The sequence below is a fragment of the Oxyura jamaicensis genome, chromosome 4, assembly GCF_011077185.1.
Source record: "Oxyura jamaicensis isolate SHBP4307 breed ruddy duck chromosome 4, BPBGC_Ojam_1.0, whole genome shotgun sequence".
Lineage (NCBI taxonomy): Eukaryota > Metazoa > Chordata > Aves > Anseriformes > Anatidae > Oxyura > Oxyura jamaicensis.
Genome location: NC_048896.1, coordinates 55,591,536 through 55,617,079, shown reverse-complemented (window position 1 = coordinate 55,617,079; position 25,544 = coordinate 55,591,536). Strand labels below are relative to the sequence as shown.

Below are 25,544 nucleotides of genomic sequence, written 5' to 3'. Positions count from 1 at the left end.
TGCATGAAAATTTCCTTAATTTTCCATCTGTGTTTACACTACTGTCATATATTACATTATCTTCTTAGGTATTTGATTCAGACTCCATTTGTCACTATAAAGTGAGGATTTACCCCACTACTCAGAGAAAGATGGAGACAGTCAGCCAGAAGCTCATTCCAAAACCCCCCTCACAGCTTGAAGCCTGAACCTGAACCACCGATTTTCTTTATCTTGCAATCTGTCCCTTCCTTGTTGCAAAAGTTATGTTTCATGGATGAACTCAGCCTCCTTTATCTTGAGCTTTGGTTGTGTACTGCCATAGCTGCCCTTGGCCTGTTCCAACAGGAATCTGTCATAATGAGCAGGTAAATTCCCCTATCCTGCTTCAACCCAAAACATTTCAAGCCCCCCCCCACACACACATTTTACAGCTTGTTTTATTTGGCTTTAAGTAGTCAATTGATATCTCAATGATCAGGTAGTAACAAGGCAGCTAGTTTTTCCATGACAAAAGCCCCCAGTGACGAAGACCTCTTCACTCATATCTTTTTCCCCCCTTTTGTCTTCTGAATTGTGTTTTTGTCCTACTGTACACAGAATATTATTTCACTTCCTTTAGTACTTTACTCTTACTCAGTACACAGTACACTATCTTCATTCCTCTTTAGTTTTCTTGGAATACCTCACGATCATCTGGCTTGCTTTCTCTTTTCCAATTCAATGAGTCATCTGCCAGCCTCTTGCCCTTGTTCTCCAACACATGAAACTGCCAAGTTTCAAATCAGTTTATTCTCTACCTATCTGTCTCTTCCTCTATCTTTTGTTGTATTCCTTTAGTCACACTCCAGGTATTCATCATTTCACAGCTCTGCATACCTTTAGTTTTCCGTGCTTTTTCCTCTTTTTTCCTTTAAAACATCTTTTAAACGCTGGTTTGATATGCCACCCTTATTTCTAGCTACACTACTGAACTTCAAACTCTCATTGGAGACACAGACTTTCTAATAGAGACCATTTCTGTTCCTAACTATCGAAGTACATTCCTTCCTCCATACATATTCCCAGTCACATTTTCTCCACAAGCGGTCTCAAGTGCTTACTCAGTATGGAGTTGTCTGCTTCTCCTGTGTTTGGACTTAAAATCTGCCAGTCTCACTGCCATAGAAACCAGACTGTTTGCAGGCTTCAAAGCCAGTTAAAAGAATCCTGTCAGTAATTTAAACTCAGTTCTTGGTATAGCAGCATTATGTTAAAGCATTGTAAAAAAAAGCACCAAAAGGGAACCAACATGATTGTATACATAGCCAAACTGTAACATCACCACCTCACAAAGTCAATGATTCCAATTAATGAATTAGAATCAATAAACACAGAATTAGAAAAGCCTCAATTTTAGAGTCAGCAGTAATCATTCAGCTATTATTATTAGGCAAAGTAATGCTTCCAGATCCAGAAAGACATCAGATTTAATTCCATTACTCAAGATGCAGAACTTGACCTATTCCTCAAAACACTATCCAGAAAAGGATGAAAGACAATGAGCACATTTTATGTCACTGCCTTCTCAAACAACCAAGCATTACAAATCACTTCAGTAGGTGACTGTTTAGACTGTAAGAAAACATATCTGGTTGGTGCAATTCAAAAAACAAAAACAGCAACAACAAAACACCCCTTGACATTTAGATTTGGGCAGGTAAAACTTGCTTGTTTTTGTAAACCTCTTAGATCAAAGCTAAGTGAAAATATCAAATTCAACTAAAGAGTTATACTCTGCTGTGGTATTGGAAAGACTCCACTTCATGAAAAAAATTTAAACAAAATGGTTATTTCAGTTGTTCCTGCAGAGAAAACTATATGTCAGCATTTTCTCAAATGAAAATCTTCACACTAAAATTATGGTTCTGATTTCTATGAAGTAATATTTTTTTTCCGTTTCAATTCAACAAGCGAAAACTTGATAGGAGATTAGAAAAAACAGGAAACAACTGATAGGGAGGTTAGCAATAACAAAACATTTAGGAATAGAATGAATTAAACGTGCATCAAGGTAAAATCTACATTCTACATAATACCTAATAAACCAAAACATCAAACTTATTGTCACAGAGAGACTATTACTTTCACTTTATTTTAGAAAAAGTAAAAATACAGCTTTTAGGATTTTCTTGTCAGGCATTAATTCAGAGACAAGCAATATTTAGATGTACACATCGTTAACAGACAATGGGACGGATTTTAGCTAAGTTCATGGCAAAGTTTCAGTGTCTGTGTGGTTGCTTTTTTGTTGGTTTTGCTGACAAAAATAAAAACCCACACTGAACATACTGAGCTGTGTCTTACTTACTGAGAATTATTGAAACATCTGTTTTACTTCTGAACTCCACAACCCAGCACCGCTCCAGGATTACCACTTCGGAGGCTTCAGAACTCTGCGAGACATAAAGATGACAAAATATTAGGATTTAGAACCTGACAGGGAAGTCCTTCTGTTTGGCTGTTTGCCACCAGCACAGCGTGTCAATAGAAAAACAACGAAGCAGAATAGTCACTAGGCAAATGGATACAGGCTTGCTTTGATTACCTATCTGTGCTACCCTACTTCAGTTCAATGAGCTTTAACAGAAATGAACTGCTGGAAAAGGCCACAAAGGAAACTAAGAAAAAAGACCTTGACAGTTTTTATCACTGCATAGTTTTAGGTGTCACCTCATTCCTAAGCAAATCAGGTAAGCCCACCTAATTCCACCTTCCATATTTACTACTAGTGCTGAATGAAAAGTTGGCTTCTGTAGTAGGATATTTTCAAGCAAAGAAAACATGCAATTTTCCAATAGGTATTTCTACTTAATTTTCATTTTAAAAGGATTTCTTTATCATAATTTGAAACTTTGAATGTTGTCTCTGGCTATGCAATTCAGATTGCATTAAGTGATATGGGCCTATTGCAGAATGCAATATGATACAAGTCACCAGTATCATTTCTGGTGAGCGCTCTACAGAAAAGATGAAGCCTCTTTTAGTTTAGTGAGTCTGACTCATTTTTCAAGAAGAGTGAAGCAATCAATCACAGAATTAATCTTTTTTTTTTTCCCCTTACAATTTTTATTATCCATTTTTTATCCCTAACATCTGGTAATAAATAACCATTAGATCATGCACCCATTCACTTTCTCACTGCAGGATGCCAACAAGTCACAGAGCTCATTGTCTAATTCAGTGAGATTCTGCAGGGACAAACCTAAGTTTTCCTTTAACATTCCTTCCTCAAGTATTTGTTTACTCCACCTGTCCCTAACAATGAAAAATTTCTCATATTCTACATCAATTTCACTGGAAACCTGAACTTTAGTTTCATACATTTGATGTCTAATGAATGACTTTGGAAAAAAAAAAGTTCATTACAGGAACTTTAGTCTTAATAGGTCATTTAGATTCAAAAAAGGGGGGAAAATAATGAAACAGCATAGTGAGTTTTGGAAGACACACAAGTGCTGTGTTGAGAATTTTTTTTATTTATAGAATCCAACAAGTTGAGCATATATGGTAATGCAGACATGATTTTCAAGTGCTGTCAAATGAGGTATTCTTCAAGCTTCTTATCAGGGAAAGTAAAATACAAGATCAACATCTTAAAGCCCTTATAAGTAGCAGCTAAATCCAACCTGAGAAAATAGGCAATAATAGTTCTAAAACAGAACAGCAAACTAACTAGGAAGAGCTGTTCACCACAAGGATGCTGATGACTATTTTAACTCTTCAGATTTTGAAGCGAGATATGAAGACCTATATAGTCTCCACTCTGATTGTCCTTAGATAAGTGGATAACACAGCCCAATTCCTTTAAGAGCTGGCAATCTTTTAGCAAAAAACAACCTAAAGAAAGGTTTTATTTCAGAACCTCACAGAGGTCTGAGTCAATTTAGCACTCAACTGTGAATATAGGAAAGACTTCTACCCAGTTTCCGTCCAAAAAAAAAAAAAAAATACTCAGATCAACTCTAAGAGCTTTGCCCCATTACATACCTAGAGAAAATGGTTCCTCTGCTAGTATTCATGTCCCACAGCTCAAACATGCAAATGTAATAACTCCCTAGATTTCACATTTCCTCCAAACCGTAGATCTGCAGTAATCTGCAGTAAATTGAAGACTCTCACTATATAAAGAAAAGCAACTCCCTGTTGCATAGCTCTCAAAGGAGTCAGGTATACAAAAAGGCCCAGAAAAAGCAACTGCAGCTTCCCTGTAGTTGGCTCTAGTTGCTAGAATTTACAGAGCTGATGTTTGGATTTGTGAAGAAAAGCGTACATAGAAAAAAAATGGCATCTGGCTAGCAAGAACTATCAAGTAATTAACAAGAGTTTCAATCAGCAGCGTTTGTCTCACACTGCAGTGCGAGAAGATGGTTCAGGTGACATGCAACAAGAGCTACAAACACAAGAAAGGAAGGTGCAGAGTATTTCAAGCTTCCTGCATTTCGAGATAGATACTGCAGTACAAAGGCCTTTTCAGAGACAAACTACTCCATGCCATACACCGATGCAAGCTGGAATGAAATAACACTGCAACTTCAAATGAATTTGTATACTCTTCCAAGATACACAATTGAGTACTGTGATCAGAGGAGGTGCTGTTACTTTTTCTGTACATGTGAGGGAACAAGAAGGGAAATAAGAAAAAAAGATGAAAAGAGCATAAGACTGCCAGAAGAGAAAGTACATGCTGCTGCAAAACATCTCCCACATCTTGACACAAAGCTGAAGAAAAAGATCTTCAGAATTACTATTATGACAGACTTTTTTATTATTGTTATTTAGATGAGTTATACACTATCTGGCACACAAAAGCCAATGGGAAATTTATCTATAAATGAAATGAAAAATTGCAGTCAAGGGATCTGTTATGCATATCTCAGAGATCAGCTTTGTTTATCAAACAAAGGGACACCAAATTTCTCTCTTGCTCTAAGTACATAATATGAGCTTATTTGGACTAACTGTTAATTCACTTTTCCTTTTTTGGGATACATACCAAGTCCACAGGCAGCAAAAACAAACTGTAAATTGTTTTAAAACAGTGATGTGAATAGGAAAAAAAAATATTCATAACTATAAGTAGAAATATCCTAGTTTAAAATATCCAAGTCATGTTGCTACAGTAGAACAGCGCCCAAACCCTAGAATGAGCAGAAACCATATATTTCTATTCGCTTAGCCAGATGACATGCCAAGCTTTGCTACCAGTATGCTGTTGTAAATCCAAAGTAATACTTCCGCTATAGGCTGTGTCTGCTGTGAGTTTTGAATCAGACCAGTGAAGACACTTGACCATTTCCACAGCTAGTACTGAAATAAAAGACAGCCGTACTGGAACACATGAGCGGCTGTTTGCTAACTGCATATTCATATCTACAGCATTTCTGCAGTTAGAAAGCATAAAACAGAAAATACATTCTTAAAGTAGCAAGGACAACACACAGGAGCTGAAGCTACAAGGGTACAGCTTCCAGTAGCTTCTAACTATACACACTGAATTTGCAACGTACATCGTAACTTGCTTTTGTAACTATGTCATTGCAGATTATCATTTTTCTCTGAATTGGGGGTGAAAAGGCTTTCAAAAAAAATGAAAGCGCTAGGAGACTTAAAACTGTCAAACAGTGGCAAGTCTGAGCTAGATCTGTGTTCCTGTACATTTGTCTCGATGCAGCATGGAGGGGGAGTGGAAGCGTGTTAGTATAAAAGGGTTCTACAACAGAAGATTTGTTGCTGCGGGGAGAAAGAAAACCTGTTAGCTATATTGAGTAGAGAACTGAACTGATGGTTAAAATTAGAAGTGACATCCCAAGCATTTGCTCCGTGTTAAACAGCAAGTAGAAAAGTAAAAGGACAACACTGTGGGAGAGAAACAGACACTACAGAAAGTACAAACCCTTCTAATAACACCTTTTGAAAAGCCTCCATTATCAAGGGTGGAGAAGAGAAGGTTGCGGGGTAAGGAGGGAATAAGAAGGAATCATACAAAAAATACAAGGATCTCTACTTAAAACTTCAGACTTTTGGTTTAGGCTAATTTTTGCCAACTTGAAATAATTAATCGAAGACCTTGGACAGTTCAGTGCTACATACACCAACCTACTTATGCTTTTCAAAACAGTTATTTTCTACCCTCGTTTATGAACACTCCTGTGTTGAAAACAAGTTTAGGTTTAAGTTTTATGGAAAAGTAACAAAATTAAAATGGATACAGTTGCTGTCACTCAGAAGTAACACAAGAGACAATATTAGGGACCAAAAAATTAAAAACAAAAATGCTGATAAATTGTTTTTAATTCTCACTAGTTATTTAAAGTATTTTCAAGAGAGTAATCGGTAGTAATTTGCAGTTTCTCAAATTCATTTTGAACCCTTACCGTGTCTTTCCCCAAGCTGCAGTCATCACTGTCCAGCAGACACTGGCTGTCTGCAAAACTCAGTGAAGCCTTAACTGCACAGGACTGACCACCAGCACTCTACCACACCTAGTGCTTTCACTGGCAGCCACAGAGGAGGAGCTGCTGTCTGAGGGGACCTGAAAGACCAGGCATTCAGGCACCCACAAGGCTGTTTACAGTGCTTTACAGGCTAAGTGATGAACTTGCAGGAGGAATAGCAAAGTGAAGCACCCACTCCTCATTAGGGACTCTCCCCGTGTTCCATCATGTACCTACACAGCTGCCTGTGCAAACCCAGCTCCGAAAATCTCAGCGTTCTCAGCTGCCTACCGAAGGCTGGCTTTGCAGGAGGAGAGCTAGAAGACAGCTGACCGGGATGACGACACGGCCTCTATCTCTTGGCACACCAGCAGTGCACCAAAGGTCTGACTGCAACCCAATGGCAATCATGACCTAACCTTCAATGAACGAACTCCGATACAACAGCAACAAATCTGTAACAGCATTAGGTGTACAACTTGCCTCTGATCCTCAGGTTTTGTAACTTCGGTGTTGGCAAATGAACTAGTCAGATTGATACTAGCTCACTAACATGAATGCACTCAGGTTGGGCTTTTGACTAAGCATTACCTCCTGCATTTGCTGTTTCAGTGTCAGCACAAATAAGGTTCATCATTCTGCAGTTAAAGCGTAGCTTATATACATGAACTAGCAAAAAAAGCAACAAGCTTTACCAGGGTAATTTCATTCACAAATAGAAAAGCTAATAGTCTTAAAATAGACTGGTACAATTTAATTCTACAGCGATATGCCCATTACCAAAAGACTAAAATACAGTGTTCTAGCTTTGAGGTATTAACAAATGACTGTAAAACACAAGCAAGCATATAACTTGCAAAATTAAAAATCCCCCTTTATATGCTGGCAAACAGTATTCGCTGCAACACTCCAACAATCTGAAATCTCCTTTTATGTTATATCTTCTTCTGCCACGTTAACATTCCCAGCCCACTGCAAAGCCCACCACCCAAGCTGTGAGATAAGGCAAGATGCAGGCACCTTTACAGACCGTCAGCTCATTGAATGATACTCAAATAATCATTTTCAAAAAATGCCCTAACCACTGTGATTAAACCATCATGTAATGCCACTAGATACCAACTTCATGCTGACAGTAACAGCACTAATCTACATTCACTCCAGAAAATGCTGCTGACTTACATCACTGAACAAATCCTATGGAACAAATACTTTTAATAATCTATTACCTGTAACAAACATGAATGGTTCACCTTTTCTTTAGTTTTGAAGTGCATTAATAATGTACAAACACATTCTCTTCACTTATACCCCATATTCATTCTGTTTATTATGCATAAGCTTAATTAAAAAAAAAAAAAGAAATCAAAGTTAAACATTTTCTACATTCTACACACAGCTTGAAAGAATCTCAAATTACCCTTCTTACCTAGAAGTTAATTATATACAACTCAGATAAGAATCAGTTATGTTTTCCAACAAGTTCTATTTTGGTGTAAGGCTCCAGGGCCGTACAACAACATACACTTCAGATAATACACAAAAAGAAAAAAAGAAAAAAAAAAAAGTTTCTCCCTTTGTTTTACACTTTTTGGCTGTCTTTGAAAGAAAGAAAAAAAAAAGTGTTATTAATCACTGGCTCAGTTCCCAATATATCTTTCACTTCAAAAATAGCCTAGAATAAGAATGTTAACTGTACTTTAAAATAAGGTATTGACAGCTTAATTACAGCTTTTACCAGTTTTAGCAGTACCAGAAGGGTAAGGAAGGCAGAATACCAAAATGTTATTGCTACGAGTATTGTACTTTTGTAAAAGGCATTACTTTAGCATATTTAAAGGTCAGCAGTGAAGGATGTTTCTTTCCACATCTGCCAATTCTCGCCATTTTATTGTAAGTTCGCAATATCTAGCATAACTTTCAGTAATTCCCAATTCCTGGAGGCACAATATCACAAGCTTTTATTATCAATCTCAGCCTTCCTGAAGGAGAGCTTGAGGGGGAAACCTAAGCATTCAAAGTCTCAAGGTTCCCAAAGAAAATTTCTCCCTTTTTAAAACATAAATAAATAAATACCACCATGTGTGATTTTAACCCTAACTCCTATTTTTTAAGGGTCAAAACTACTTAAATCTTGAGGTGGTAAGACTGCACGCGTCAAAGCGATACAAGTGAAATTTCCTTGCTGTGGTCCATTTGACCCATGGGTCCACCTCTCCCATTAAGATAAGGCTCAGATGAAACAGCTGAGGAGATAAATCACACCCTTCCTTCAGGAAGAGAAGTAGGAAAGATCAAAAACCCCAACCCCTCCATGGGGAGGAATTCTCTGCCAAGTTCCCCGTGCCTCATTGATGCAGGGAGGCACACACATCTCCACATGGTAGAATCTAGCTTGCTGAGAGATTTCAGGAGAACATCATTTCATTTTTTGACAGAGGGAAAAAAAAATAACTCAGGTGTTCAAGAACTCGTGTTTTACTCGTTTTGGTACAGTGGACTAACAGAGGATGACATTGTCTTGGTACTTAAGATGCAGAAGTTTCCTAGCAATACATTTATTGACAGTCACCGTATTATGATTGCACCCTTAAATAACAATTTCCAGCTGTGAGTAAACTATACAAAAATATTTTTAAAATAGCAATGGATGCATTCATAGCATTCCCTACGTGAGAACAGAAGTCCTACCTGAATAATTAACGACCTTGATTTAGTCACTTCTATTCAGTACCAAGTTCAGCCTAAACAATGCTGTGCTTACAAGACCCAGTGAAAAGAAACATCCTAACATTAAATATGATGATTCTGACTATTTGACTTTAGCACACAATAAGTGCAAAAATACAGATGTTTCAAGCAGCAGCAGCCAGGCCTCAACTGATCTCAGTGGAAAAGGGACCTACATATAGATGTGTTATTCCTCCAGCAAACCCTGCCCAGCAAGATTTTATGAACATTAATACAGACCTTGATGAATAAAACAATTAGTAATAATTTTGTATCTTTACTATTGAGGACAAAAAAGGGATCATCATCTTCTACAGTGACTCTCCCCACCCCAAAACCAAGTTCCAGGTTCCCATTTGAAATGTTTGGATGTAGTCTCTTTTCACACCAGGGTTTTCCCCCCTCTAAGATGTGTGCTCTACTCACTAACTCTCAATGGCACACCTCTGTCTTCAAAGAGCCCTGTATATTTTCAAATACATGTCTATTTGTACTATCTACAGCACCTTGTGGTAGAAAAACTCCATTACTTCCACTACCTGTTCCATGAAAAATCACTTCCTTTTGCTTGCAAACTGGTTCCTACTGATTTCTCTTAGCATCCCAAGTTCTTGCACTGAAATAGCCGATAAACCATTAATGCTCATCTCCTTCAAGTTGTTCATGATTTTGGATATTGCTATTACAGACCACCCTCCTTATCTCTTCTCCTGGGTGAAGAATTTCATCTTCATCGTTCCTTGTACTGATGACCCCCAATAGCCCTTCTCTTAAACTTCCCCAGGTACTTTATATAGTATGAGGGGAACTGAACTACATGGTACATCTTTACAGAGACAACCACTCCTAACATTCAACTTAAGTTGGACCACAGCTGATCATCTAAGGCCATCTTTCCAATTTAGAGACAAGGATAGCATGGAGAACAGTGTCAAATGCTTTGCACAAGCCCAGGTAGATGATGTCAGCTGTTCTTCCCCTATCCACCAATGCTGTAACCCCACTGTAGAAGGCCACCAGATTTGTCAGGTGCGATCTGCCTTTATTGAAGCCATGTTGGCTGTTGCCAATCACCTTATTTTCCATGTACCTTAGCACAGTTTTCACAATGATACACTATCAGCTTTTCTTTTTTATGTTAGAATAAACAAAATAAAACCAATTGCAAAAATTCAAGGGTTTGAATACTATAAATTATAAGCTATAAGTGCTAATATATCCAATATATGCATTATTAAGATAAATCCTGCTCCTCTGATTCCTTGGATCCATCATAATGATGCTCACTTCTATTTGGAAGTGAGCTATCATTTTTTCCCCAAGTTTTAGTCTTATGAGCACAGCACTTTTGAATGAAGCAAACGCTATTTTTCAAGATGCTCATGACTCAGTGTGCTAAGAGACTGGTGCTATGTGACTAGCTATAGTCCCTAAGAGGACCAAAAGAATTCCAAGGAGGCCTAAAAATTGTCTCCAGGTAGTCCTTGCCCAACTGCAATAAATTCCAACTTGTACACAGACCAAGTAAAATAAACCCTTTCAATGGCTTTTATTTCAAAGCATCTATTTTACTTCCTCCCTCCTCCCTGTTCTCTCAGGCTGAAAGGGCCATAAGCAGGAATGCCAAAACACAACTCTGCCTTTAAGCTCACCTGGCATGCCTCTGTTCTTTACAATAGCAAAATTAAGCCCTTGATATTTCATATGCATACATTCTGTATTTTATGTTTGAGGAAAAGCAAAACAACCAGCAGCAGAAAACTATACCACACAGGAATCCAAACCTGTTCAGGCCATTGGAAATACTAAAAAAAAAAAAAAATCCCAGGGACTCTTTCCTTCTCATCTTCTCTTACAACGAGTAAGTCACTGGACATAAAAGGCAAAGTGAGCAATTCATGTGTGGGCACCCAAAGGCAGCAAACCATCTAGGTTAAAGCGCTTGCAATTTGGAAAGCTCTTTTATCATGCACCATAAAATCAGAGCTTTCATAACCTTACCACTGCAAGTTGAAAAAAAATGAAAAGCCACATGCCTTCTCTACTGATTAACAAGATCATTTTATTTCAGACATGGTATTGACTTTCTGATCTTCAGGATTATGTCTTAAGAACTCTCTAACTAAAGAGGAGCTAGCAAAGTATTCATGTGACAAATTGTTAAAGTTAAGTGCTTAGAAACTAGAAGACACACCTTGTAAGCATCAAAAAAAATATTTTATTCAGTTAAGCATCAAATTAAAAGGTGGCATTTCACAAATATCATGTCCATCCCACTTTTAATACACAACAAAATTGGCTTTAAAAATGTTAGAAAAAAATAGTTCTAAGTATCTAGATTTATTTGAAGCCCATGTATTTGTATTTTAGGTTATTTGAAAGAATGGTAACTAAGCACAGAGAAACATAAAGAAAGACATAAATGCATGCAGACAATCGATTCAGGACAAAAATAGCCAGATATCAGTGGAGAGACACTTCTCATAAAACAGTTGCTTCGTCTCTAATCTCTCAGGCCATCCTCAAGGGAAACCAACAAACCACTTCCCAAACAGGAGCTCTGGAACAGAGGTTGCAGTTTTACAGGCAACTAAACTGACAAAGCAGCTAAAATTCATAACTCTGCTAGATACTAAATGCATCTAATGAGCCATAAAATAAAAATTACGGGCTCTGTATAATGTCTCCCTCCACAGCCAGCTCCTCACGTTCCACCAGCTCTGAATGGCGTGTCTTTTTCTCTCACCCCTTCCCCTCCACCAAGAGTGCCCCACCTATTCTCACCCCTGTCCTCCTGGGAGCCACCTTTTATTTCCAAGACAGTGAAATTAATCCATAGTTAACTGAACTCTGCGCAACCATCTTCACCTTTTATTTAGCTTAGAATACTGCTGGTTTAATTTCAGACCTTAACAAAGGCATTTGTCGATCAAGAGTTTGTCACTTCTCAGCTGCAGCAGTCAGTCTAATAGACTGGCTAGCCTCTAACTACGTATCTTCTCTTACTTATGCTGTCACATCACCACAAACGCAAGAGCACTATCCTTGTTGAAAATAACATGCACAGAAAAAAAAAGGAATGATGAGCCTGCAGACAGTTTTTCAAAAAGGCATTTTTAGCAGGTAGGAAGGAAAAATCAGTAGGTAAGTACGTGACAGCAAGAAGCATGCTGACTTGTTGGAGAAGGTACGCCGTGGCACATTTCAATCCGAACTAAATTTAGTGACTTTATATACAGTGCAAATAATGTTTTCAAAGACACCCATCTAAGAAGTGTCATTTTTATATAGTGATCAGTCAATACATTAGAGCAAACTATTATCTGTTTTAAGATCTAGCCACCCTCTGTCTACAAATACAGTCTTGTCTTTTTACACTTCACAAAAATCCAAGCATATCAAAAAAGCAGCACAAAATTTAACCCCAGTCCATAACCGCAAGTTACAGCTATGCACTCCTTATTTGAAGATAAGATGATGAAAACAGAAAGGATCCATCTACACAGGCTACTCTCAGCCTTCCAGAGTCTCAAATATTTAAGTGGCATTCTCTACATGCAAAGCAGATGCGAAAACAAATTTAAGACATTTTACAATTAATTTACAGAAATGCAGTTATCTAGAAACTACCTGTTGATTACAAGATCAACAGGCACTAAATATTTATTTACATCTAAATAATATTTCTGCCCAATTTATGAGTCTCAATATAGTGACAAAATTGGTGTCTAGAGTACCATGCACTGGCTATAAACAACAAGCATCAAATAGATCATTAAAATTAATCACAAGCAGCACACTCTACTACGCCTTAAAACACCCTCCATGGAATCCTAACACCAATATTCAAGGCATTGTTTCAAAACACAGGTTGTCACTCTGTCTTCTTAAAGCATTCAGCTTTACATATACAAACTTTAGTACATCACTTTGAACAAAGTAATTCACATCTTTATAATCAGTATCAAGCTTCTATTGGACAACTGCCCACCAACCTGGTTATTTTGCTTGAATCTGACAGTCAAGAAGTCTGTCCTGCCCACAGGTAAAAACATCTTCACAGTAGCTGGTTTTCACGAGTCTGTATAAAGGCCACTTACACTGAACAGTCTTATGTAAAAGTAGCTGATTAGGGTGCTAAGTCTTACCCACTAAAGGATATAGAAGGAAAAAACATGGAAAGGAATCATGAAGGTAGAAGCCAAGAACAGCTCAAAAGGCTAAATGAACTCTGGTCTTCAGAAGTAGATCTGGCCTTTCAGAAATTTGCTTTTAAAACATTGTTTTCTATAACTTCAATTGCGTGCAACTGAGGAAAAAGGCTATTTCACAAGGCTAACTATATTTGGTTACTATTTATGAAATGAATGTCAGAATTTCATCATCACTGAAGAGATAATTGTCTCAATTTGCTTCTAAATGTGTTCAAATTGTACACACATACTCAAAATATTTCCTAGTAAAGAAAAAAAAGCAGGCAAGGACAAATATTTTGAAATCTTAGCTACCTTCAAGAGAAAAACATTTTTCATCGCTCCAATTATGCTAGCATCTTAGAAAAATTCAAGTTGTTCTCCTAACTGGATTACTTAAACAGAAGAACAACATTTACAAGTTAGAACTCAGCCATCTAAATTAAAAAAAAAAAAAAAAAAAGCTTGAATAAAGCAATAAACTAGACTATCTGCACAAAGGCCCATCTCATACAGTATCTGTTTCTGATAGCAAACAAAAGCACCTAACTGGGGAATTCTTTAAGAACATGGCAGCGATGCCACCATGCTATGCTACACCACTTCCAAGCTTCCAACAGTCTGGTTCAGGGACCTTTTGGAACAAATGAATCATTCTGTTTAATTAATGTGTAGATTTCTTCAGCATGTTGCATTCATCAATATGTCCACTTCTACAATTTATTGCAATTTTTAATTATTTTAAATAAACATCTACAACAGCCCATCTTCTAGATTGCTCTATGCCCACAACTACCACCAAAGAAAACCAAAGTGAAAGCTCCAGTAAAACCATTTCAAGACATTTGTAAATACTCCAAGTACACAACCCATCTATATTTAATGTGCAAAAATGGCCCTATAGAACACTAAAGATTTCCCGCGCAGAACAATTCTCACATTTTTGTCTCTGAAAATGTGAGGTTGGATACAAACCATAAATCCAACTACTGCAATTACCTTCTCCTAATCTGTAGGGAATGTTTTTACCTAGCAAATGTGTCAAAAGTTTATGTTGCGCAACCGTATTCAGAGATGCCATTTCTAGCAGACTTTACAGTAGATCTTCCTCAAGGAAAACTTTATTTACAACAAAATGATACGTAAACAGTCTCAGAAGAGTCTATGCATTTGAGTAGCCCAAACAAGAAACCACAGCTGGCTTATAAAACCATATGTGCATGTACACATACATACACACATTCACTGACAATTTTATCAAATACTGTGCAGAATTAGGTGAAATTTACCTCACAAGTGAGATGTGATTTCAAGAAAAAACAATTTATGTTTCCTGGGAAAAAAAGTACGGAATCAACAACTTCAATATAGTTTTAGAGCGAAGACCAGCTGAAGGGACAGATGAAGAAATTCACTACCCTTGGATGTATTTTTTTCCTTTTTTTTTTTCTCCTCACGTTGCGGTTCATATTGCACTTGCAAGTCTTTACATAAAGTATTCTCTAAATGCTTACTGGCATCCCACTATGATTTTACTGCATGCTTACTGAGCAGACATGGGATATAATAACCTCTATCTTGCCCTTCTGTGTTTTCATTCTTCTTTGGTCATAAAAAGACAGCTTCAAGTTTCTGAAACAATTATTTCAAATACTCAATTACAGATAACAGTAATTAACTTTCCCAAAAGCATTTTCAGAACAAAATTAAAATACATTCATGGATGTTATTAAAAGAAAGGTGCAGCTGAAAGCACTGGATTAAAGATGATGAAACTGCGCAGCGTTCTGGAAATGTCAACGCTTATTGCGACATAACAGCTTTGAAACAGTTTTCAGAAGCAAGTTCAATCTTCATTCGGTTTTCACATTCTGACTTGAAGCTGCAAATTACTGGTCTCAGTCAGGGGAAGGGGGAAAAGCCCTAGATGCTAATGTTTTTAGCAGTGATCACAAACAGCAAATCAAAAGGTTTCCAATACACAGTACAAATGCCTGGAGTGTAATTGCAGCTGTGGTACCCACCCCTCACCCCCCAAATTCAAGAGAACCAATTGAATTTTTTCTTACAGACTGAAATAAGCAACAACCCCATTTCTATCTCTATAATACTTTCGGTTGCATGCCAAAACATGTAAATACGTGCACAAAATACTGCAATTACACAAAGTGTTCACCTGCAAATATACATATAGACATTGCTAAGACATACCATTACACGTTTGATCCTTTGTGGTTTTAGTAACATCCCTCCTTTTCCATGCTGCCAAATTCTTCAAAAAGGAGTTTCAGCAGCAGCCCACAGGCAAACTAGAGACTAAGCAAGCAGCAAAGTGAAGTAGTCTCAAAGTAAAATAAGTTTTAAATTATTTTTCATGTTTCTCCTCACTTGCTTCACTTTCTATCTAAAGCAAAACAGAAAAAGGCTCCCCAAAAAACTTACGCAAACAGTTCACTTTTTCAGTAGGTCTCATCACTGCTTTGGCATTTCATCACCCTCAAAAGCGATTTATTGCTTCATGTATCATCTCTCTGTAATTGCTGTGCCTTAAACACTGAGTGAACTATTTGATACTCCCCAGGAAACTGATCAAAATGACATAACATGAAGGGCAACCAACAATCTAGGAGATGATAAAATAAAAGCACATTAAAAAACAGCACACTCTTACACTCTGCTGCATAGAAACCCTATGAAACCACTTACAACACTGACTTCAGTACCCAAAACGTCCATCATTACTACTACTACGGTAAATGTCACAGCAGCTAACAGCAACTTTTAAGAAGCGTTACAGAAGATGTATGTTTATCGTACTGAGATGCTGTGGTCAAATTCTACAAGGCATGAGGAGAACATACCAGCTGATTGCTTTGAATCAAATATACACCATTAATGAAACCATTCTCCTTTGTCTCCTTCCCTAGCAACACTACACTACCTCATGACTTCACAACCTGGTAGAATATGGTACCAACAGCAACACCACTGCATGTGTGCTTTCAGTTATCTTGGCTGAACAGCACTAAAAGCCCACGAGCAGTATCCAGAGATGAGTGCTCTCACATCTGCAATGGCAAGGGACCACAGAAATGAGATTCCCAGCTCTGGGCTGGTATTCCTTCTTGGAACTCAACTCGGAGCCAGCCACAGAATGGTTTGGGTTGGAAGGGACCTTAAAGCCCATCCAGTTCCAAGCCCCTACCATGGGCAGGGCAGACCAGGCTGCCCAAAGCCCCATCCAGACTGGCCTTGAACACCTCCAGGGATGGGGCATCCGCAGCTTCCCTGGGCAACCTGTGCAAGGGCCTTACCACCCTTTGAATGAAAGAATTTCCTTCTAACCTCTAATCTAAGCCTCCCCTCTTTTAGTTTAGAACTATTCCCTCTTGTCCTAGCACTGTCTGTCTGAGTAAAAAGTTGCTCCATCTTTTTTACAAGCCCCCTTTAAGTATTGAAAAGGTTCCATGAGGTCTCCCCAGCGTCTTCTCCAGGCCAAACATCCCCAGGTCTCTCAGGCTTTCTTCGCAGGAAAGGTGTTCTAGCCCTGTGATCATCTTTGCGGGAATACAAGCTATTTCATCCCCTTTGGGAATTTTGAGGGGGAGAGAGAGAGGAAGAATAATTAAAAAAAAAAAATCAGCTACTTTTTCTCCTCTTACTGTTAACTCTGCAGTCTTTTTCCAAATCCCTGTAGAGGAGGAAGCCTGGAGCCACCAGCTCACTACCCACTGAGCACACGACCTCTGGAGCCCTGTTTCCAGTCATCTTCACAAGTAACTCCTCTGACAGCATTTTCTCCAAGTTTGCGGCAAAAAGGTGGTTAAAGCTGAGTGAGCAGCATTGCACTTGCCAACAAAGTCCTCAATCCAGAAGTTTTGTACTAAGCTTTGACTGACTTGATTGTTACTTTTGTCACATTGCCATGGTCTCAAATCCAAACTGAACCAAATAGTTAGATAACGTCTGACATCTGGAAACAATTCAGGGGAGGGTGGAGAAAGAGCTATCCATAATTCTGTTTAGATGCTGTCATCATTAACAGCTTTCCTCCTGCATGAGTCTTGTTTTTAATACTTAACAAGTAAGGGAGAAACTTGATAGTGACATGATTCCCATCTTCTTGCATAAAGCGAGCTTACCATCGCTCTGGGCGGTGGCATAGCAAGTAGAGTGTCTGCAAATGTTGCAGACCTTTAGAAAGGTGAGATTCGGTGACCACGCAACCAAACTAAATTTTGACTTCCTCGGCATACCAAGAGACGCAGAAAATGGCCCTGGGCATAGATGTTCATGAAAAGACCAGCAGCAGAGGAAGGCGTGGACACAGCCGTGATAAGGAGAAAGCTCACACAGCTTGCCAAAATTGAGCACTGATAGTGTGGTTGGCAGTAGCATTTGCAGGCAGGGGCAGGGTTGGGTGTACACTCACACTTACTCACTGTTAAGCCACATGAGTTCAGTTACTTTAGATAGAAACAAAAACTTCAAACTAGTAAGCATGAAACCATATATAAAAATGGAAAAAAATCAAGCAAAGGATCTAAGATTTTTTTTAAGAAATCAATAATCAGAAGAAACTAACTTTAGAAATTTAAGCATTTTTAACCTCCTAGATGTAATTAGTCAGTTTAAGGATTTGATAAAACTACAGCAATTTCTGAGGAAAAAAAAAAAAAAGGAGAAAACAGACTCACTTCATCTAATCTTTCTTGTAACTACTGCCAGGGATATATGAAATCTGTCTTCCAGCCTTTACCACAGAAATCTACACAGAAATTTTTCACACAAGCAAGAACTAAAAGCAAGAACTAAGCAGCTTTCAATAACATTTTACCCTACGCAATATATCAGAGAGGAGAACTAGAGCTAACTTTTAACCTCTTGTGCTGTTCCTAAACTGACACACACTAAGTACTTTCTTAAAACACATCCAGAGTTTAATCCATGCAAGTGGCAAGGAATATTAAGCAGCAGAATCATATCCATTATTTCAAGTGTTTTGCTAGTAGTTGCTGGCTATGCTAGAGTAATTACCCTAAATACATTAATCCCAAATGATGTTACTTGAGCCAATTGAAAGCTTCTTGCATCAGTTTTTGAATTTATATTACCTGTAATTAAAACTCCATGCTATATTTTGATTCTACCTCATTACTGTTGATTTTTTTTAAAAAGAAAAAACAAAAACAAGTTTCAAAAACCTTTTTTCTTGTCAAAATGTAGCATGCTGAAAAACGATTTCACATAGTATACCTGTCCTCAGGCACTGCCAACCATCATGCCTGTAGGCCTTAAATAACTGAACTGTCAGAGACTACAGCGAAGCCCACCTTGCACCCAGAAGGGCACTGATGTAACATCAGCAGCCTGGCTGCGTGAGAAGATCCTCCAGCCACATTCTCACATTGACTACCTTACATTTTAACCTAAGATTGCCATAAAAGCCGAACAAATTTAACAAGTGTTTCTACAAATATGAATCACTAACATCAAGTGATGTTAATGTAATACCATACTAGATTATGAAGAAATAAAGACTGGATTCAGCCTTCAGCTGTCTTGCCCTATTTAATTTCCTGTGTGCATTTTCATCTTCTGAAAAGCGTACTATATTAGTGAGGGAATATACTGAAATTACACTGTAATTATCATGAAATGAGTTTTCCCAGCAAGAACATTGTAATAGACAGAAATAATGCTGAGTGATTATTTAGGTGGTTTTTTTTTTTCTCCTTTTGTTTTGTTTGGTTTTGCGTATGCATTTTGTTGTTGTTATTGTTCTGACTGGTTGTGTGTGTGTGTTTTTTGTTTTTGTTTTTGTTTTTCTTCCTTATTTTTTGCTCTTGTTTTTGCTAGGGTCTGGGTAGCTATACAGATACATAAAGCACAGTCAAAAGCCAAAACAGTCTCCCAGACATTCACAGCTCTGAGCACAATTGCAGTTGCTGTACTCTGTTGAAGGAGACATGTATAAAGGATGCAATGAAAGGAAATATAAAAGAACGGAGTGAGCTTGCTAGATGACAGTGCTTCCTAACCCCTCCCATTCGCAGAGAAGCTGCAGCACCCTGCTCTCCATGGGGCACTACCAGAAGCCTGCAAACTTGCAGTACTGGAGAGCAGCAGCCAGCCTGGTGGGTGACAAATTCCTAGCAGCTGCTGGGAGTTGGTAACAGCATGGCTTATGGCCACTGCTACTTCCATTTCAGCCTGACAACCTTCCACTGCATTAGGCTGAAGAAACAAAAGACCACACATTCATTAATACAATACAACATACACATACAGTAGTTCATTTGGGCTCCCCTCGGTAGCCACAGATAAGTTAGTTAACTACTTGCCCCATTTGGCCCTAATGCAAAATGTAATGCAGAATATTAGTACGACCATCTTGCCATTTGTGAAGGCATCAAGATTACTTGTCAGAGTTGGCTTAATAATTGAAAATACACTAGATATTGTGAAATGTGATTTCTGTAAGAAGCTCATCAAGAAAACATTCAGCCACCCACACCTTACATGTAAAATTAAAACATCTGTTACACAAATACAGGAGAGCAAAGGCTGAAGGCAAGCATTTTAATCTGTGAGCTGCTTTAGGAGACTTATAAATTGCTGAACAACAGAGCCAACAGATTCCTTGGACAGCACTGAAGGATATCTCACAGCAGGCAACCACAATACAAATCACAAGAAAATGGCAAAAGCCTCAGCAACTTCTCAGTATGATGCTTTAGCCTCATAACCACATAACCCCAGGAAAGGGTAAACCTTACCTCCACAAGCACGGCAGAAGTAAGAGCAGAAGCACTCTGTTGGGCAGGGAGTGAGGAGAGCACATCACCTGTGCCGGGGTGCCTGGGCCACACTCAGCAGCAAGTGTCACCTCCAGCAGCAGCAGCAATGCTGCCACAGCACTGTCTGGGATGAGCTGATAATAGGGCGCAGCTAAGTCCAAGTGGAAACATCCCCTTAAAAGATGCACGTTACAGGCATGTCTTTAAACAAATACAAGTACACACACTCCAGACTCTCAACTGAAATCATGCTACCTGTCAAGGAACAAATTCTCTGTGGCCTCTCACAGCAATTTGGTGGCTGGTCAGCATTCCAGCAAGTATAGGACAGCCCTACACCCAGCACCATCTGTACAACTAAGGGGGATAGCGAGCACAAAGGGCAGGAGTTTGCATCAGCAGCATTACTTCTGTGCGTAAGTACATGGAACTGCACCCTTAAGAGCAGATGAGGGCAGAAAATACGGCGTCAGACAACCTGCTTCAGTACTTTTCTGAATTAGGGTCATCTTTCAGATAAAGCTCAGGAGCAGCACAGTAGCTGTAGCAGTTAAATGTAACACCAGATCAATACGCTACTGTCTTCTATTACAATTACTCACCAGCATGTCAACACTGAATGTCTGCAATTCTCTCCGGATTAAAATCGTCTACGTATCTTAAGTTTCCCAAATTCTCAATAGACAGAACTTAGCATCACGACTGCAGCCGGGCTGTCACACCCAAGGCCAAGCAACTGCAGGCAGCTGAGCTGGGCTCCTTCCAGCTGCTCCCCTAGCTCTGCGCAGAATGCCTTTGCTGAGAAACTCCTCTGACACCTCAGGAAGTTATTCATTGCCAAGTCTTTGGGTGTACCAGAAATCCCTTGACCAAAGCCATGCAGACCTCCACAAACCCTGTCCTTCAGCATCACAGCTCTGAGTTATCGAATATAGGATATATCCTAATTCTTTTTGTTATGCCAGAAAAAAAAAAAATAAAAAAAAAATCGGCATGTTTTACAGAGTAACTCCCACTGGGGAATCATTTTTTCTTCAGTACATAATTGTCCAAAACACAACTTCAATAACAACATTAATTCTTTAACAGAGTCACAACTGTAATACTAAAACTGTTTTCCTACTTTGTAAAGGCCATGAAAAGACAGTATCATTTTTAAAAAATTGTTCATTACACATAACACTAATATAAGAAGGTGCTAAGAAAATAGACTACAGCAATTCTGTATTACTGACTTATGTCCATTTTATGTACAAATAAAAGGTTGGTAGGAATAAAAATCTGAACCTAAGATCTATAACAGAATTTGCTGCTGCTAAGCACTTATCAAGGACTATGCCAAAAGTCTGGAAAAATAAGTGAGAGGTCCAATCTGATTTTATACTTCCAGCAGGGAAACCTGACGTGATTTGGCATGCATAATACAGTTCTGTCGCATTGAGGTCACTGCTTCTGCATCGCTGGGTACAAACACCACAGTTAAGCCTTTAGGCTTCCTCCACTCTAGGTGTTAATTTTGACACAGCTCTGGCCTCATTAAATACCAATCTCCAAACACCTTTTCCTATGAAGGAATTTCTCATGTAGGAGATCCAGAAATGAGCTCTTTTTCATTTTCAGATTACTAAGAAGTCAGGCAGGCTACATTTCAGTACAGCGCGGTGACGCAAGCGTTTCTAGGATGAGCCTCTACTTCCACTCCTGCTCCAAACAAGTTCGGTTATTCTGTTCTGTGATCTGTCTTCTCTTGTGCAGCAATTTCCATATTGCTTCAAAACTTTTTTTGTTAAACCAGAGTGATTTACAAGCCGTTGGACTGGGGAAGTCAGAGATTTATTTGGAATGGATTTTGGAGAAGCCTGCCACAAATCCCACAAAATTTAGGGTGAAGGGAGCAACATAGTTGGGTCAGTCTAATTACTGTCCATGAGTAGATGTATACTGGTATCTAGATTTTCTGTCCTCCTAAATGGTAGTCCCCTCCCTCCATACTGCCGTCTTCATTGCCACATGTTCCTTATGCTTGCTCTGCTATTTCCTCTGTGAGGTTCTCTGCAATATCCAATACTACCCTGAAGAAAGCTGACCCTGACAGACAGGAAGGTAAATATTTTTCTGTCAGCTTCGTGAATTGGATCAATTCAAGAACTATCAGCAGAAACACAACAGAGGGCATAGAATTATACAGATGTGACCAAGGGAGAATCCAGGGACTTGCCTTTAACAGCAGCACACTGTAGATCCATTCACCTGTGCTGCACAGCTTTACACCACTAGTTGAAAGGATTGACGATATCGCTAATCACTGTTATTTCAAGGTTACTATAGGGTTACAGAAAAACGTTAGTTACATTCCCTGTTCATATATTAATTTTTCTCACATCTCTTAGAAGCGTACTTATTTGAAAATGAAAACACAAGCTCTGGAACACGATTTTTTCAGCAAGGTACAAAAAAGCAGCAAATTCCTTAATGAAAAGCAGTGCACAGACACAAACCATACAGGATTCTTAATTTAATCCACATCAGAACTTTAATTCTTAAATTTCCTGACTTCTTTCCCCTTAAAATTTCCATTTGGTATTCCAGTAAACTGTCTTTTCAACTCAGATATGATAGGCTTTAAAGCTATGCATTTCAAGTTCAGTAAAGATTAAAACATCACATTAAAAGATCACCATCAATTAACCGATTCCCTTGAAGTAATTTGAGCAAACTTTTCTGGGTAAACAAAGTGAAAAATAAATAGATGAGCAAGACATCAAACAAAACAGAAGCTCTGTAATGCACATAAACCCTTGACCAACCCCCTTGCGCTCCTGGCTGGAAACACCACTGCCCCTGTTCCCCCACAGCTGCCAGCAGCTCCTGAATACACAAAGCACTCAGCTGCTTCACTGACATTTGAGGCCCTGCAAAAAAACACGGTTTAATCCTGACTGCTGGGAGATGTCATTGTAAATCCTAAAAACATCTGCCACACTGCTAGCTGAACAGATCTCGTTTCATTGTGGTGTAAGGTACCATGAGCTTGTAATCTGCTTTTGCCTTCACCTGTTTTTCTTCAGGAAATAATCACCGTGTTTACACAATCAGTTGCCAAAATATTTGCATAAAACAACAATTAGCTTTAAGAGAGCACATGTGCCCATGTGTGCTGCTAAACTTGGTGATTACAAGGTTCCACTGTGTTGCGGTGCTAAAACCTTGTTTGGGACATAAGAAAAGCCATGTATGATTAAAGATAATGATCACAAGCACATGCTTAGTAGGACTAAACCCCAGAGAGTAAGTTGAAATATTACCTACAGTAGTGAAGCATTTAATTGATTTTTGTAATAATTCAAAACGATGCAGTATGTGCCAAGACAACTCACCAGATCCACTAAGGCTAACTTTGCCTTACTCCTGCTTAGAAATTCTGCACAAGAATCAAACCCAAAGTTCTTTCAATTTTTAGACCAAAACATTACCCATTTTATTTAACTTAATCTGTAGATGGCAGAATAAAGCCAGCATGTTCCCCAGAGCTTTTTAAATGGCGTAATCAATAGAGTGGCTCCAAACCCCAGCTCAGTCACAACAAACACACTGCCAACTGCAACCTCATGTCAGCCCAGTGATTGCCTTCTGGAACCCTGCCCATGCAACTGGTGATGTCCAAAAATGAAGAGGCAACCTAACATACCAGAATTGCACCACAGGCCTTACCCAAGCCCACACAGAAAGAACTTGGGTTACACTCTTATTTCATGAGGACAGCTACTGAGATGATGAACAGACTTTTCTGGAGACCAAAATGGTGGTAAGTCACTGCTCTGAACCAAGTAGTTACACACCAAGACTCCACTTCACTAGATAACCACTTAGAAACACCAGCTGATTTTCAGAGTACCTGAAGCTTTTCTTCTTAAATACTTGACAACTCAAGTCTGAGACAGCAGTCACTACAGGCAATACAGGCATCACAGCCCAGGGCAGGTAAGTAGCTAGTTACGTCAGCTTTTCAGTACAACAGCTACTATCGTGTTGTTGCAGACCTCATCCAAACATTTCACCAAATTTGCAAAAGCAGGTTCAGAGCACAGCTACACATCAGGCTTCAAGCACAGCAGAACCCAGCTCTACCTGAAAATAGACAGGTCTCCAAACATTTTCTGCAAAGTTCTTCTCAGGCCATGTCCCCCACTTAACAAGAATGCTGCCACAGATCTGCCACTACATAATACCAACCAGATGCAGCTTCATCAAGTACCTCATGTCTTACACTACTCAGCCCCCATGAAGTTATCAAATTGCTACTAGGCTGCAGTCAAGCAGCCTCACCTTACTACTCATCTTTCTCCCTGTTAGCTCAGACTAAGACCTACTTAGAGAACAGTCAGATTAGTCCTTCAAATAAATAAAAATAAATCTTACAAGCAACATAACTATTCCAAGTAAAACAGGGGCAATACGTAAGTCTATTTTTGTCCTACAATAGATATATTCTCACTCCTGACATTATCAGTCCTGTATCACTCAAGTGTTTTGCTTTCCTCTCAATCTATGTCCTACTATCTGATGCATGCCTACTTTCCTCTATTCCACCACCACTTGGTAATACATTTGTGTGCATTTGTCCTGTTTATTTTTGAAGTGCTACCATTACTTTGCTACATGACCATCAAACTTCTTAATATAAACATAATACTCGTTTCACTTGATGATGTGCAGGGTAAAGGTACTGAATTATATGGCACATTTTTTGACTCAAAGGCCAAAAGGAAGTACAGCTGTTATTTCCTTTACACTTGAAGTCACAAATTCATACTAAAGTCACGTAGCCTCAGACAAAGAGAAATTTCAGGAAGGCCTACTTGCACATACAAGAATAAAAAAACACTAAAATAAATCTCTATAGAAATACCCGGTTCTTTTGCTTTTTAGATAATATTTTGACAGGTTCACAAGTGGGAAAACTTTCCCTGCACAACTCAAGTTCAAATCAGAATGCAGTATTCAGAAACACAGTATCTTGTTTCAAAATTCCAAAAGCAAGACTTATTTTAGAAATTCCCTGGGTGCTTTCAAATGAATAAAGTATTTCCAGCTTCCCTGTGCAAGTGCTCTGCAGTCCAAAGCAACCAGAACTACTTTTCCCACAAACGGAACTGTCCTTTTTGCATAAGAGGAGGAAATTCTGCAAGATTTCCACAATTCTCCAAATTCACAGAGCACAATTAGAGAGCACACTCCACAATACAGAGTATTTGAACAACACTAGCCAGTAGTAGCCCACAGCAAGCACACACTGGAAAGCAAATCTGAATGAACTTCAGGTGTCTCAGCAGTTTGCAAAGTTAGCTCAGCTCTACTATGCACAT

At 38.7% G+C, this 25,544-nt stretch overlaps 1 protein-coding gene across 16 annotated transcripts in view; it reads right to left on the bottom strand.

The window, feature by feature from the left end:
• The window catches only part of INPP4B (inositol polyphosphate-4-phosphatase type II B), a 302,822-nt gene that overhangs the window by 191,904 nt on the left and 85,374 nt on the right, over nucleotides 1-25,544 (bottom strand). For 13 of the 16 annotated variants that reach the window (XM_035324470.1, XM_035324469.1, XM_035324467.1 and 10 more), the window contains one exon: nucleotides 2,330-2,414. In XM_035324470.1, the coding sequence (XP_035180361.1) occupies nucleotides 2,330-2,414 (85 nt within the window). Of the gene's footprint in view, nucleotides 1-2,329; nucleotides 2,415-10,259; nucleotides 10,273-15,589; nucleotides 15,695-25,544 lie in introns of those variants that run through there. The other 3 variants (XM_035324475.1, XM_035324481.1, XM_035324480.1) reach the window with 3 other exon arrangements.